The 14160-nt window shown below is 40.0% G+C and overlaps 1 protein-coding gene across 2 annotated transcripts in view; it reads left to right on the top strand.

Moving 5' to 3' along the window:
- MAP2K2 (mitogen-activated protein kinase kinase 2) overlaps window positions 1-10544 on the top strand; it is a 30620-nt gene extending 20076 nt beyond the window's left edge. For both annotated transcript variants that reach the window (XM_074307983.1, XM_074307993.1), the window contains 5 exons: window positions 994-1207; window positions 4182-4246; window positions 5787-5848; window positions 7233-7278; window positions 8851-10544. In XM_074307983.1, the coding sequence (XP_074164084.1) occupies window positions 994-1207; window positions 4182-4246; window positions 5787-5848; window positions 7233-7278; window positions 8851-8961 (498 nt within the window). In that variant the 3' untranslated portion in view covers window positions 8962-10544. The remainder of the gene's footprint in view (window positions 1-993; window positions 1208-4181; window positions 4247-5786; window positions 5849-7232; window positions 7279-8850) is intronic.
- The last annotated feature ends 3616 nt before the right edge of the window (window positions 10545-14160 follow it).

The raw sequence follows: 14160 nt of genomic DNA, 5'->3' as shown, positions 1-14160 counted from the left end.
TAAGCACTAGGAAATAAAAGTATATTCCACATGCAGCAATACTAATCCAGCAGAATAGAACATGATAGTTCACTTTGGCTAGAACTGGGAACAGTCACTTCTGTTCCAGGAGAACCAGGGTTCATGAAGAAGGTAGTATTTGAGCTGGGTCCTTATTGAAGGGTGAGTTAGGATTTCATTTGGTGGTTTGGGTAGTGGGCAAAGAAAGAAATCCTTAGGCAAAGTCCAAGATGGGGGAGGGGACAGCATGAATTTCAGGAATAGTGAACGGTACAGTTTAGTTTAAGTGTCAAGTACCTAAGGGGGAAAGGGAAAAAATGAGCCTGGAAAAGTAAGAAACTCGACCCTTAAAGTACCTCAGGTACTTTTACTTATTGACTGTTGCACTTTATATTTCGTACATAGTAAGTTTTCCAGGGCATTATTATTATTATTTATTTAGTTTTATTATTTATTTATTATTATTATTATTATTTTAAGCCTGTCATCCCTAAGAGTATAAAGGATTCTAAACCTTGAAAGGAATTCTAATTTTTTTAATTAATTTTATAATTATAACATTTTTTGACAGTACATGTGCATAGGTAATTTTTTACAACATTATCCCTTGTACTCCCTTCTGTTCCAAATTTTCCCCTCCTTCCCTCCACCCCCTCCCCTAGATGGCAGACAGAAAGGAATTCTAATTGATAGGGAACTGAAATTTGTCTGGCCCAGTGTGTCTGAAAGTAATTCTCCCCTTGAGAATTAATTAAGCCGTAGATAGTGTGGAAATTCAGTTGTTTGGGAGTAAGGAGAGTAAGAATAACTTTTTTTTTTTTTTTCACTTTAGTATTTAACATTAGAAGATGGGGTTGTGGTTTAGAACAGGATTGATACTAATTTACCGGATTATGTGATACTAAAGGGATTGAATGAACAATGTTGCCACTTGTTGGTCTCTAGATCCATTTTCTTTCCACTGAAGCATTTTGTCTTTTTCTCAACTAACAGCCAGAACGGTTACAAGGCACCCACTACTCAGTCCAGTCAGATATCTGGAGTATGGGCCTGTCCTTAGTAGAGCTGTCCATTGGAAGGTACCCGATTCCCCCACCAGACTCCAAGGAACTAGAAGCGATATTTGGTCGTCCCATGGTCGATGGGGCAGAGGGCGAACCTCACAGCATCTCACCACGGCCAAGACCCCCAGGACGTCCCATCAGTGGTATGGTCTGGGCTTTAACCCTTGGAAAGGAAGTGGAAAATTTGGGGAATATCTTCAGGCAGTCAGCATTCAGTAACTCCGATTTTAAAAACAATCTGCAATCTGCTCATTGAAGGGGTAAAAAGTAAATTAGATATGGGACTTGCCCTTGAATCTATTGCAGGAAAAGATACACACAACACAAAAACTGTAATTAATTTTATTAATCAACTGTTACAAAGATACAAACATAATCTGTCAAGTTCAGTGAGGAGGTGTCTTTATTCATAGGGATGGGGAGGTGGGGGTTAAGAAAGCTTTCATGAAGTCAGTGGTGTGAGGTGAGCTTTACAAGATGAATAGCATTTTATCATCTCTGAGAAATGGAGGGAGACATACCTGGGTAGGGTACGGAGCATGTTGGGGCTCATTGCACTAGAACTCAAGGAATGGATGGCTTAATTAAGTCTCATGGAACATCAGGACGAGGCAGAGGATTTTGAACTTGAGTTGGTAAGCAATAGAGAGCCGTTTGGAAGAAGGAATTAAAGCAGGTAGAAAACAGCAATGAGAAGACATAGGATTATAGATTTAGCACTTAAAGTGACTTTAGAGGCCATCAAGTCCTACCTTCTTGTTTTAGAGATGAGAAAATTAGCAGAGAGAGATTAAATACCTTGTCCCATGCTATATATGCAGCTCTAAGCATCTGAAGCAGGGTTTGAACTGAGTTCTTCCCAACTCCAAACCCAGTGCTATTCCCTACTCCGTGGAAGTCTGCTCTAGGGCAGCGCTATTAAGTGGAAGGATTGTCACAGAGGTGGAATTGGATTTGAATAGGAAAGGGGAGGAAGAAAGTCACAATTTTTAAGTCAGACCATGGAGCTGGTAAGATTATGTTAATTTGAGGTGCTGTCACCTGGACATATGGAGAGAGTTGTCTTATATTAGTTAGAGGTTGAAACTTAGTAAAGAAGTCTTGTGTCCTGAACCCCACTCCATAGCTTTCTGTTTCTGAATAGTGTTTGTTATCAAACCTTAACTCTTTTGGTCCAGGAGTTGGGAGATAGATGCAGCAAATCAACTGTCAGAGCTCTAGGTTAGCTTCCCCCAGCAGAAACTTTCAGCTTGAGATGAGATTTCTTGGGAAATTAGGAGATAGCTGAATCATTCCCAATCCTAGCACCAATTTAGTTACCCTTATTGTAGGAAACAGAAAGCTGTCTTTTTAGGCAAGCCATTTTTAAATAACTCCCAAAACTAAAACCACCTAGGAAAATGGTAGCAATCCCATAAAGTATGGTTATACATGTATCGGTCAATCTGCCATCTTGGAAAGGGTGGGGAAAAGGAGGAGAAAAATTGGAACAAAAGGCTTGGCAATTGTCAGTGCTGTAAAATTACCCATGCATGTATCTTGTAAATAAAAAGCTATAATAAAAATTAAAAAATAAATAAACACACACACAAAAAAAAGTATAGTTATAGTAACTCCTGTTTCTGTAGTATCTTGGGACTTTCTCTTGTAAGATCAACAGAACAAATGTCATCAAGCCCACTTTATGTATGAAAACACTGAAGTGATGAAAAAGGCAAACTTGTCCAAGGACTATCCAGTTATAAGACTTGGGAAATCACCCTCACTGGTTCATTGTTTTGCCTTTATTGGAATCAAAAAGACTTTTGGAAATGGAATTAAAGTGGTAAGGATATTTAATGATGGAAACAATAGGAAAAGGGCCAGTGTGAAAACATACCAGACTAGACATTGACCTGGGTTTCTGCTATCTGCTAGCTATGTGACTTCATTTACTTGAGCCCATATTTAATTTCAGTCATTCATCAAGCAACTATTAAATACTTATTATATGCCAGATCCTAAGATCATAAAGAAGTATAAAAACAAAAAATACCACAGTCCCTGCATGGTCACCTGTCAAGTACTTATGATGATAATTGTGTTATTTGTCTCAGGTTTGTTTTGAAAATGAAATGAGAATCTTTGAAGCCCATGGAAATGTGACCAGCTTTCTGGAATAAAGAGGATTAGAACACAGTGAAGGACATGGCTAGAAAGTGTAGTTTTCATGTAGGATTTTGTTCACCTAAAGGGATGGGTTTCAAGTTTAGATTTTTCTCAGTGTCCATGTCAGTCTTCCTCAGAAAACTCATGATATCGTTGAACTTTTTCTTCCCAATAGTCTTTACCTCCAGTTTAACATTTGCTTTTTCTTCAGTTGCTTAGAGGCACCATGTCTGCCATATTGTCATCCCTCCATCTCCTGATTCCCTGCCTGCATCTCACTACAAACCAGTGACTTTCAGACTGCAGCTACATCCTCACCAAACTTCTCTGACCACTTCAAACTAGAAGGGAGAAAAGGAAAAGCAGTTTCCTCTGTGGAGTGTCAGATTTTGTTGGTAGTGTTGAGAATGGCAACTTAGGGCAAACCCTAGTGGACTTAAGCAACATGCAGGATCTTAGCATGAGATTTTTCTTGTTCTGCAGGCAGTAGGACACTGAGGGCCTGGCTTATTTAAAATGTACATGTGCATATGTACATTTATACAAATACATAATATGCAAATACAATAATTAATACAAATACATAATGAAGAGGGAAGAGCACTAAATTTCAAGACCTAGATTTGACTCTTAGCTCTGCTTCTTAATGTATTATTTTGGGCATGTCCCTTCTCTGGACTTCATTTTTTTTCAACTGTGAAATGAAAGGTCTGGACCAAATAATCTCCAGTGTCTTGCAATAAGAGCCCAGAATGAATCTGCAGCAGAGTCAGAACTATCTGAAGCCCTTAAAGATCTTACTCATTAAGTTCAGGTTCACTTAACAATGGATGGAAAGTTAAGCTTTTTATGTGTTTAGCACATGTACCAAAATTGAGTGTGACCAACTATAACCACCTCTCTGCTCATAGGGCTTCCCTTTTGCTTTTTTCTGTCCATCTCACAGTCCACTATTTATCTCTTCTACAGGTCATGGGATGGACAGTCGACCTGCTATGGCCATCTTTGAGCTGTTGGACTATATTGTTAATGAGGTTTGTATTCTCACTGAAATTTCCTTCCTTCATCTGAACCAAATTTATCTTGCTAAGTTTTCTAGTCTATTGCCCAAATAAATGGTGAACTAACCTATATTTTAATGTAGTTTTATTGAGACAAAAAAATAGTTTTGTATTCTTTATTACTAGTTGGCATAAAGTTTTCAGAGAAGTGCATATTTACAAGCCTAAGGTAAGAATTTCTTTAGTAGTTTATTTTCAAAATCACATTTCTAGAAGTTACATGCCATCTGAATTTAGATCATAGAGTTTAGAACTGGCCAATTCAACTGAATTTTAGAAATTCAACATCCTTTATAGATCAGTTTAACAAAGCAGCTTATTTAAATATCTCAGAGTCCAGTGTACACGAACTCCTCATTAATTCCTTCTTCCCTAGAAGGATGGTCCTAAGAGAAAAGGGCTGAAAATGAATTGATTCACCTTTAACACATCATTGAAAGAGCTAAGAATAGATAGAGCTCTCTTCTTTTCTAGAACACTGGTTCAAGAACACTTCCTTTTCTGTTTTGTCTTGAGTGGATCTATTCTTTGATTATATATGAGAATAATATGGGATTCTGGTTGTGTCCCAGGACCCTTGTAGGACCATGGACAAGAAGAGATAGTAACAGAGCTAATCTGTAGCACTGAGCTTGGCTTAAGGTTGGTTACACAAAGTGAGAAGCAGGGAGGATGATTTAGGAAGCAGATGACAACAGAAGAGGGTGGGGCTGCCATGACGCATCTTTCCCATCTCTGCCAGTGGCACCAGAACCAGAATGTACCCCTGTGGTCCACTACCACCTTCATTTTTCTGGGACCAGTGTTCCCTCCTCTCAGTGAGAAGAAGTTATGACCTGTAGTCAGAGAAGACATAAGGAAATAAGAATAGAAGAAAGAAGAAGGAAAGAAGAAATAGAAGACCTACAATCTGTGGATTGGACCATATTGCTTCCCCCTTTCTCACACCAGAGCTTGACCTTGTATCATTGCAGCTTTTACTTGTATTACTTTCAATTAATTCCAGCACTTTGCACACCTAGCCAGGCATTCTGGGATCCCCCAGTTGTTAAAATAAAGTGGTTCTTTTTTCTATCTAGGCATATGGCATTCCTGTAATCAAAAAACTTAAGTAATATTCCAAGGAGAGAAATCCCATAAAACTCTAGTGAAATGGTTTGTGGCCCTTTAAAAACAATTGGAAAATTATAAAGCAGTGTACAAATATTGTTATTACTAAATTCTTCCCTAAAGGAAGAGACTGGCACATGTTACATGGTCAGTGAGTGCAACCCTCCCTTTGTGGAAGGCTGTTGCAAGGAAAGAACAGTTACCTAAACCATGAAGGAAGGATGGTGGCCTCTTGCCTCATAATAAATGGTTCAGAGGTGGGAACCAAAGGAAGCTACATGAAGATGCAAGTTGAAGTGTGATCTGGTTATATTCTGTGTATCTTGGTGCTAATTTCTCCTTTTCTGAGATAGTGCTAAAGTTTTACTGTATCTGATACGAATGGATCCGTTTGCTTCCCCAGCCTCCACCTAAGCTGCCGAATGGTGTTTTCACACAAGATTTCCAGGAGTTTGTAAATAAATGGTAAGTTCCACAAATCCATTTCATGGCTAGGTGCCAGACTGTCAGCCTGGAGGGTAAGGCATGTCCTCTGGGACCTGCCCATACTCCTTACCATTGACCCAGAGAGGACAGTTGCTTCTTGATTAAAATTGTCGTAGTCCAAGACAATTTTAAACTGCTAAAAGTCCTTTTGGAAGTTACAGATTTGGTAAAATGCCTAGGGTCTCTCTTCCCACAGTTGCTTGAAGTGAATTGACACTTTAACCTCAGATTGAAGGCCTAGAAAGTGTATGCTTTTAATCCAGAGCCATCATCTGCACCTTAGAAATAGCCAGTTTGCCTACTTCTCAAAAAGTGAGTGAAGTCTAAGGGATCTAGATGATCATTGAACTTATCCCAAAAGACTTATACGTGTTTTAAAGAGGGCCCTTCTAAGATGGTTTCTTAGCTAACAAGGTTCTTGGTTCTCTTAAAGTCTTAGAGAATAACGAAAGGTGTTTTTTGTGTGTGTTTTTTGTTTTTTTTGTTTTGTTTTGTTTTGTTTTGTCTAGCTTAAAGTTTTTGACTTTGCCATAACCTTTTTTTTCCCCCTTGTGCCTTCCCAGTGGGAAAATGTTTTTGGGTATCAAGAAGTGATCATGATGATTGACTCTGTAGTCAGAAGAAAGGATTGGCTTTATTTTTTTAATGCAGCATTGCAAATAACTTGGACTTTTATGAGCCTGTCCTAACTTTGAGAACTCTCCATAGTTTAACATCACAAATCATTACTTGATTTGAGCAGTTGGGCTAGTAGCTATTTGCCAAACATCTTAAAGTTTGAATTTCAACCAGTTTCACTTGCTCATTTATTCTGAAAAGGTAGAAAAAGAGAAATTATTCTGATTATTTTCAGCTAGGCAGCTTTGAGTATAAAATTTTTACAATTAGGCAGGTTATTTTTTACCAGTATTTTATCCTTTCTTTAAGTAGCTATTTGGAGTATCTAGTCAGATCTACTTTTAGCTTTCATTTTGTAACTGTGATACCCCATTTTGAAAGGAGAGTTTTCATTAAAAATGTAGTTGAGGTTGTTAACTAAAGTTCCTGTCAGGACACTGGTGGGGATTTCCCTTCTCTTCTCCCCTCCCTCTCCCCCCTTCCGGGATCACTTCCTGTTTTCAGACCCTAGCCCTTCCCTGCCTTCAGGGGGTCCTGCCCTCCAAATCCTGGTGACATGCTGGGGCCCCTCACCCAAACAGCAGCTTTGCACAGTTGCTGCAGAACAGGTTTTGTTCTTCACAGTCAGGTTTCCTGATATACTAAATTCTAGGATAACACAGCTAAGTGAAAATAGGTTTGGAAAGAATAACTGACTGGTCTTTTTTCTCTCTCTTTCTTTCTATTTCTCTCCTTAAAATAACAGCTTAATTAAAAACCCAGCCGAAAGAGCAGATCTGAAGATGCTGATGGTAGGTATTTGATTCAGGTTGGGGAGGAGAAATGATAACTTCAAGGGTCATGGATTTGAGTCCTTAATGGGAATAGAATCTCACTGTTAGGTTCTCACCTAGTTCTTCTCCCTGAGCAGAAGGGATCCAAAAAAAAATGGGGTCCTAACCTCTCACACAGTATTTTATTACCTGGAAGTGGAAAACCCAGTCAGTCTTCACTCTTTTTCTCACCTCCAAAGCAGTTATAATTCAGGCTAATTCCTTAGAATACCTGTCTAAAACCAAGGCCTGGCTTTGAAAGTGTTCTTGTTCTGGAGGATGACTCCTGGATTAGTTGAAGAATTTACTGAAGAATTCTTTTGACCTGGAGTAAACAAACTGTTGATCAGTGATTATTGCTAAAATTTCTAAATATATTTTAAAATGGACATAGCACAGTTTGTAATAACTTCTAAAGGAAATCAGTTCTCTTTAAGGGCTAATCGGAGCTTTTGTGGGAATTATGTAGAGGCACCCTCAGATCCAGTACAGGGATAACAAATTTTAGCTATCCAAAAGTCAGTGTACTTCAGGGATCATTGCTTTCCCTGTCCCTGAAGAGCTTCAAGTCCAAGCTGGAATTAAAGAGGAGATTCCTCTTCTGGTATGGATTGGACAAGCTGCCCTCTGAGATGCCAGAGTTCAGTGACAGCTAAGAAGGACCCTGAGCCTAAGTTTTCAGAGTCTAAGCCATTCATCTTTTCACTTTCCCTCAGTTTTTCCCTTTAAGCATTTTATAAAGTCAAGTTATTGCAAGCATGCTCTTCACCTTTTTTTCCCTTTTTGTCTTCCCTTACTGAGGAGTCAGCTGAAGTCCAGTTGGTAGAGTCAGCTTGCTTAGGCAATGGTATTTTCTGAAGACCCTGTCCCTTTCATTAACCTTAATGCTTATGTTCTTGATAACTGTCTTCCCTTGATAGAACTGTTGTGCAATATGAAGGTACCTGCTGATCTAACCCCACATTTTTAACTCCCATATTCCAATTAACCTAGAAGCTAGACTTTTTGGTGTTCATGACATAAGCGTGGGGTATCCCTCATCTGCACTGAGTCAAGCTTCTTTCATTTCTCCTCTTTTGCCCAAATCCTGCTCCTTTTTATAGCATGATATAGTAGAAAGAACACTAGCTAAGTCAAGGGATCCAGGTGTTAATCCTGTTTTGTTTGGCCATAGACATTCTAAGGCAAATCATTGGTCCTTAGTCTTTCCATATATAAACTGAAAGGAAAAATTGCAGATGTTCTTTTTTTGCAGTTGTATGTTGTTGTTTTTTTCCTCTTTAGACTTCTCACTATTGATGGTGTTAAAGATGGAGGTTATAGAGGAGACCCTCAGTGATTTTTTTTTTTTTTTTAAGACTTAAATGACCATTCAAAGTTTGTATCACATGAAGGCATTTCCACTCCAGGAGTTTCTTTTACTGATGAAATAATCAGTCTGACAAAAAGAAAGAAAGACAGAGGGAAGTCAGAAGCAGAGACAATCTTAGTTTGACCACTTTGGGCCAAAGGCTTGTTAGATTTATTAATGTCTTTTATTTGTTCTTTCAGAATCACACTTTTATCAAACGGTCAGAAGTGGAAGAAGTGGATTTTGCAGGCTGGTTATGTAAAACTCTGAGGTTAAACCAGCCCAGCACCCCTACACGCACTGCCATGTGATGGTGAAGCAGGCTGTCCTGTGTCCATCGTCTGTCTCCCTGTCCATCACTGTTTCTTGCCCTTTGGGCTAAAGACAATCTTTTTCTCCAATTCCTTCCCCCCTCCCCACTCTTTATCCTCCCTCCATCTCTCCTTCTCACACAGACCCTGACTTGGACAGCACCATTGGGGGAAATGTCTGTCACCTCTTATGAACAAGCCAAAACCAGCTTGCTTTATTTTGTTAATTCTCCTGCACGTCTACTTCAGTCCAGTGCAGCTCTTTCTCTGATATTTGGGAACTGTGGTGCTCCTGTTGTTCACTTAGGGTTTTTTAAAAAGGAAAAAAAAAAAAAGGCAGGGGAACCAAATTGTGCACATCATGCTTGCCTCCCTTCATTGGGTGTCAGTCCTTCCCTTTAGTCCCCAGGTTGAGGGGCTTGCCCGGCCCTAGAAGTAGTCTACAGACGCTGAATAGTAGAGCCAGGCTGAAGAAGGAGGAAGGTAGAATTCGGAGACTGTTTTAATTCTTAAAAAGGCACAAGTAACAGTGTAAATCCTAGGTGTTGGGTTGTCGAGCAGGCCAAAGAAAGGCTGTTGCCTATTAGTTTTCACTGGTCACCTCACCCTGTGTTTCTGTACTACCCTATGGTGGTTTTGATTCTGCTAAAAAGTGTCTGAACCAATGAAAATTACTTGAGTTAGAGAAACGGCAGAGCCCTATTCCATCCCCTCCCTGCAGGTCTTCCCTCTCTCCTCATTCAGGGCTTGGCAGCAAAGGTCTTTTCAGTAGACTTCCACTAACTTCAGCAGGTTGATGTTAGAGGGAGGCTTCACCCCACCTCTGTTCCTTTAGGGAAGAAAGTTTTGACTTGTTCTCCCTTTGGATGAGTTTATATTCAGTTTTCTCAAAGGAAAATGCGACGTGATTTATAAAAACCCAACTTCCATAGTAAATAAAAATGCATCCAAATTTTTAGCAGGTGTTCAGGAACAGGTCTGGTTCTTTGACCTTTCCCAGCCCATCCTGACCCTGCTTTTCTTGCACAGTGTACACACAAGGACCTCAAGTCATTCACACTCAGCCAGATGGAATTTATCTGTTGTAAAGTTGAACCCACCATGCCCTTCTTTACTCAAGACAAAAGTGGCTTTATCTGTCTGTAGTTAATACTTTAAAAATCATACTTAGAGTGTCACAAATGTGACGCTTGGCCTCCCTGATACAGTGAAAGGTAGAGTATTGAATGAATAAAGCATGCTACCTTCCCTAGATGAAAGGCCAACTTCTTCAGTGCTAAGTCATCACTGAAGTTGTTTGGCTGGTGATTGATAGGAAGCAGAGAATGTCAAGGAGTGTTTTCTGCTCTCCGATTCTTCCCTGAAATTGCTAAGATTTGAGAGGTTTTTTCTTTCATTTCTTCCTAGCACATACCAATGTTAATATGCCTGTGTACAAGTTGCACACTTTAGTAGCTTTAAAAGAATGGTACTTGTTATGACCCCACCCAGCTAATCGGCATTTGTGTGAAGAAAGGGAAGTGAATAATAATATTTCCAAGAATCCCTCTCCTCCCTTTAAAAAAAAAAAAAAAGACTAGAAATCATGTCTTGTGCAGATCGGTTGAAGGAACTTTGGTACTGAAAAAAGAAAAAGACTGGAAAAGGAAGAGATCCAATAGGAAAACAGGGTTCTAAATGGATGAATTTTTCAAAAAAAAAAAAAAGGAAAGGAAAAAAAAAGACAATTAAATTTGATGTAAATAAAAACTTTGTTAGAGAGTTGTCCAAAAGTGGAATGGCCTGCCTCAGGAGGTAATCAGTTCCCCATCCCTGAAAATCTTTGACCAAAGGCTGCACAACTATATGCAATATATGTTGGGGAGGTAATTCCTTTCATTTGTGAGCTGGACCAGATAATACCCAAAGTCTTTTACAATCCTATAATTTTGTGATTTTGTGGGGGTGGGAGGGATGGGGAGTCCCATTAGCGCTCAGTTCTTTCTAGTCCCTCTGTTGACCCCTGATCCCAGAGGGTAGCCTCCCCAAGTGATGTCAGGATTCAAACCCTAAGCACACTGACCATATGTTTTTGGGGATCTCCTTGGAAAACTAGCTTGACATCTTCCTCTAATACTTTTCCAAGTTCTCTTCTCCCTCCAGTAAACAAAGGAGAGGCTACTTTTATTCTTAATCTGATTTTGACAAGTAACTAGAACACTTATTCTGGTCTTTGTCCTTCAGGGACTGAAGCATATACAGTGTTGCAGGTTTTAAAAACAAACCTCTCCCAAGCTCTCAAGCTGCTGTTGTGTAGGTAACCAAGTTCCCTTAGGAGTATCCCTCAGAGGGGTGGCCTGATGTCTGCAAGACTGGTCTTAGCATTAACACTTGCTTGAGATTTTTAGTTATGCCTTCTTTTAAAGGCTTTGAGCTTTTCTCTCTTCCCAACAGAAGAGTCAGGAATTGGGGTTAAGAGTTAGGTGAGTTGGGGCCATGGGGCAGGTAAGTGGTACAGTAACTAAAGCACAGATGCTAGCTACTGGACTAGACTTCAGATCTCACTTCAGACACAAGCTATGTGATCCTGGGCAAGTCACAATCCCAGTTGCCTCCCCAGAAATAGAATGGAATTAATTTGAGCCTGAATTCAGGCACACTTACCATTGTGAATGAAAGTTGTTCTAGATCCTGTGAAGTTCTCTGAGAAGGAAGTGAGATTGTGCATTGCCTAGGCTCTGAATGAGTTGGGGATCTGGAAGAACAGCTCCAACATCTGTATGTGCCCCTGGTCCTATGTGATTGGTTAGATTCTTGTGCTTTTCGGCATGTCATTCATAGAATTAGAATAGTGGAAGTGGCTGAGCCCTTTGTCATGCAGTCGACTGGCATGGACTCCATTCGGGAGTGGGGAGGGAATAAATAGCTTTTGGTCTCCAGATTAGGCTTTTCAGTTGGTTTGAGTCTGATTTAAAACCTGAAGTACTGACTTGGTTAGGCAGGAACTATGAGTTGTTACTGGAACCCTGGGGGAAGAAAGGGTGCAGGGAGAGCTATTAGCCACCAGAGACTTTTAATGTGCAGTGAGGTGTGTATTTTATGGCAGCAGAATGATTATTACTCTTCTATCCCCTTCCCCTTTGGTGCCTCAGTTTCCTCATCTGTAAAATGGGGATAATAATACTTGCACTACCTACCTCACAGGGTTGTTGTGGGGAAAGTGCTTTGTAAAGCTTAAAGCACTGTAGAAATGTGAGTTATTATTCCTGCCCTCATCCCCTCAAAAAAATCCCCAATGTTGTTGTCCTTTAATCTGCAATTCCTAATTCTGTTAGGTCTGTCAGAAAGGGAGGGGCTTTCAGTTGGGACTAATTGCTACTGGCATATGGCTGTCTGAGGTCCAAGAAGAGGCATGGACTGTCCATTAACAGGTTGGCAAAGTGATAATTTAACAAAGGGGTACCCTTTTTGCCTTCTCATCCCCATCATGCTGCTGCTGATTTGTGATTCATATATGCTGGTGTGTGTGGTTTGTTTGTTTTTAAGAAAATTATAATGGATTGTGCTTTTATTTTGTTTATTTAGTTTGCAATGATTCTAGCCCAGAAAACCCTTTAACTTGGCCCAAGAATTTTAGATAGACTGCAGTGCTAACTCAGTCTTTGTAGAAGCTGGGAGACTTACTGTCTTAACCACAGATCTGAATTCATTTGGGTTTCTTTCTTGAATGAGGTTAGCTTTGCTCTCTCCAGAAAGCGTCTAAGCCTTCCCAGACCCAAAGGATAGCATTGCAGCTCTCTGTATCAGAGGCCCTGGGGAGATCCCACCCCAGGAACTCAAATCAGATGAACATTTTAACCTGGAATTGGATGTTAAAAGTGATTAGCTTGGGGGAGGGAAGGAAGAATGGGAGCTGTTAACCTCCTCTGATTGGAGGGTTATTGACTTTGGACATTTCTGGGCTTACATACTGAGTATCTTGTACAGACATGGGGTAGGAAAAAGTTTTTTTCTAAAATATGAATGAACCTGTGCAATTGTGTGATTGAAATGACTACTGGCATCCAGGGTTGTATGGGTCTAAACATACCTGGGAATTCTGAAACTCACTTGTGAGTATTTTATTTTAAAAATTAGGTCGGACACTCTAGTTCTAAAACTATTATCTTGGGGTTATTTCCACCCTGCCCTCCAGTTGTTGCTATTTTTTTTGTGCTTGGTTGTGAAGGGGAAGAAGAAAGTGTATCAAACATTTTGTTGGTGCAAATTTTTTTTTAACTCGATATTTTCATCATAAATAAATGGCACTTTACATGATCAGATGTGGTTTCTTTTAAGTCCCAAGTGACTGGATAGGGGTTGGCAAGTGTCAGTCCCTAGTCTCATTTAAAATACAATTTCCTTGGTTTAAACCTTGGCAGAGGCTCAATATAATGCCTAAATTGAAACATCTCCATTTCCACTGATTTTCCTTCCTTTTTAATATTGCTTGTACTGGTGAACTGTGAAGGAATTACATGGTTTAATTAAAACACCATGGACCTCAGCTTTTTCCCAACCAACTGACAGCAGCCTGTCACATTAGCATGAGGGGTTCAGTAATTGACACGTTAGATTCCAGAAATATGACACTGGGAAGAAATGAAGAAGCATGTTACTGCCCTGTTAAAGGAGGGAGCCAATATAATGGAAAATAGTTGGAGTCGGAAAAGCTGCATTTTCAAGTTCTGTCTTTTAGGGGAATTAGGAGTTCATATACTTGGTGATAGTCCCATCATTCCTCTCATCCTCAAGAGAAGAAACAAGCCTAGAAAGGAGGAGGAAAGCCACCAGGTTACATGGGCAATGAATGGCAGAGACCTAGATTCCCCAAAGTCCAAATTTCTGCCTCTTTCCATTATATACTACCTACTATGCCTTCCTCTGTCTAGCTGAATTCTCTTCTCTGAATTGGCTGGATGTATGATTGTCATGAAAACCAGGGTGGGGCAGGGGAAAAAAAAAAGGTCAGCAAGACTGGTGGGTTGTTTTGAGGTTTTTAGATAGAAATCTGTATCTGCGCATTGTCAGAGTTGATCGCATCATGGAAGCTGCTCATCTGCCCCTTTTCCTACAAAGAGAAGGTAGCTGAGGAGTCCCAGCTGTGTAAATAACTACTTGGTGTAAGTAACTAGGGGTAAGTTGCCCCTTGGAAGAACGAGGACCACCATATCCAAGTGG

This window comes from Sminthopsis crassicaudata, chromosome 1 (assembly GCF_048593235.1).
Source record: "Sminthopsis crassicaudata isolate SCR6 chromosome 1, ASM4859323v1, whole genome shotgun sequence".
Lineage (NCBI taxonomy): Eukaryota > Metazoa > Chordata > Mammalia > Dasyuromorphia > Dasyuridae > Sminthopsis > Sminthopsis crassicaudata.
The sequence above is the reverse complement of the archived record's forward strand: the minus strand, read 5'-3'. Positions and strand labels throughout refer to the sequence as shown.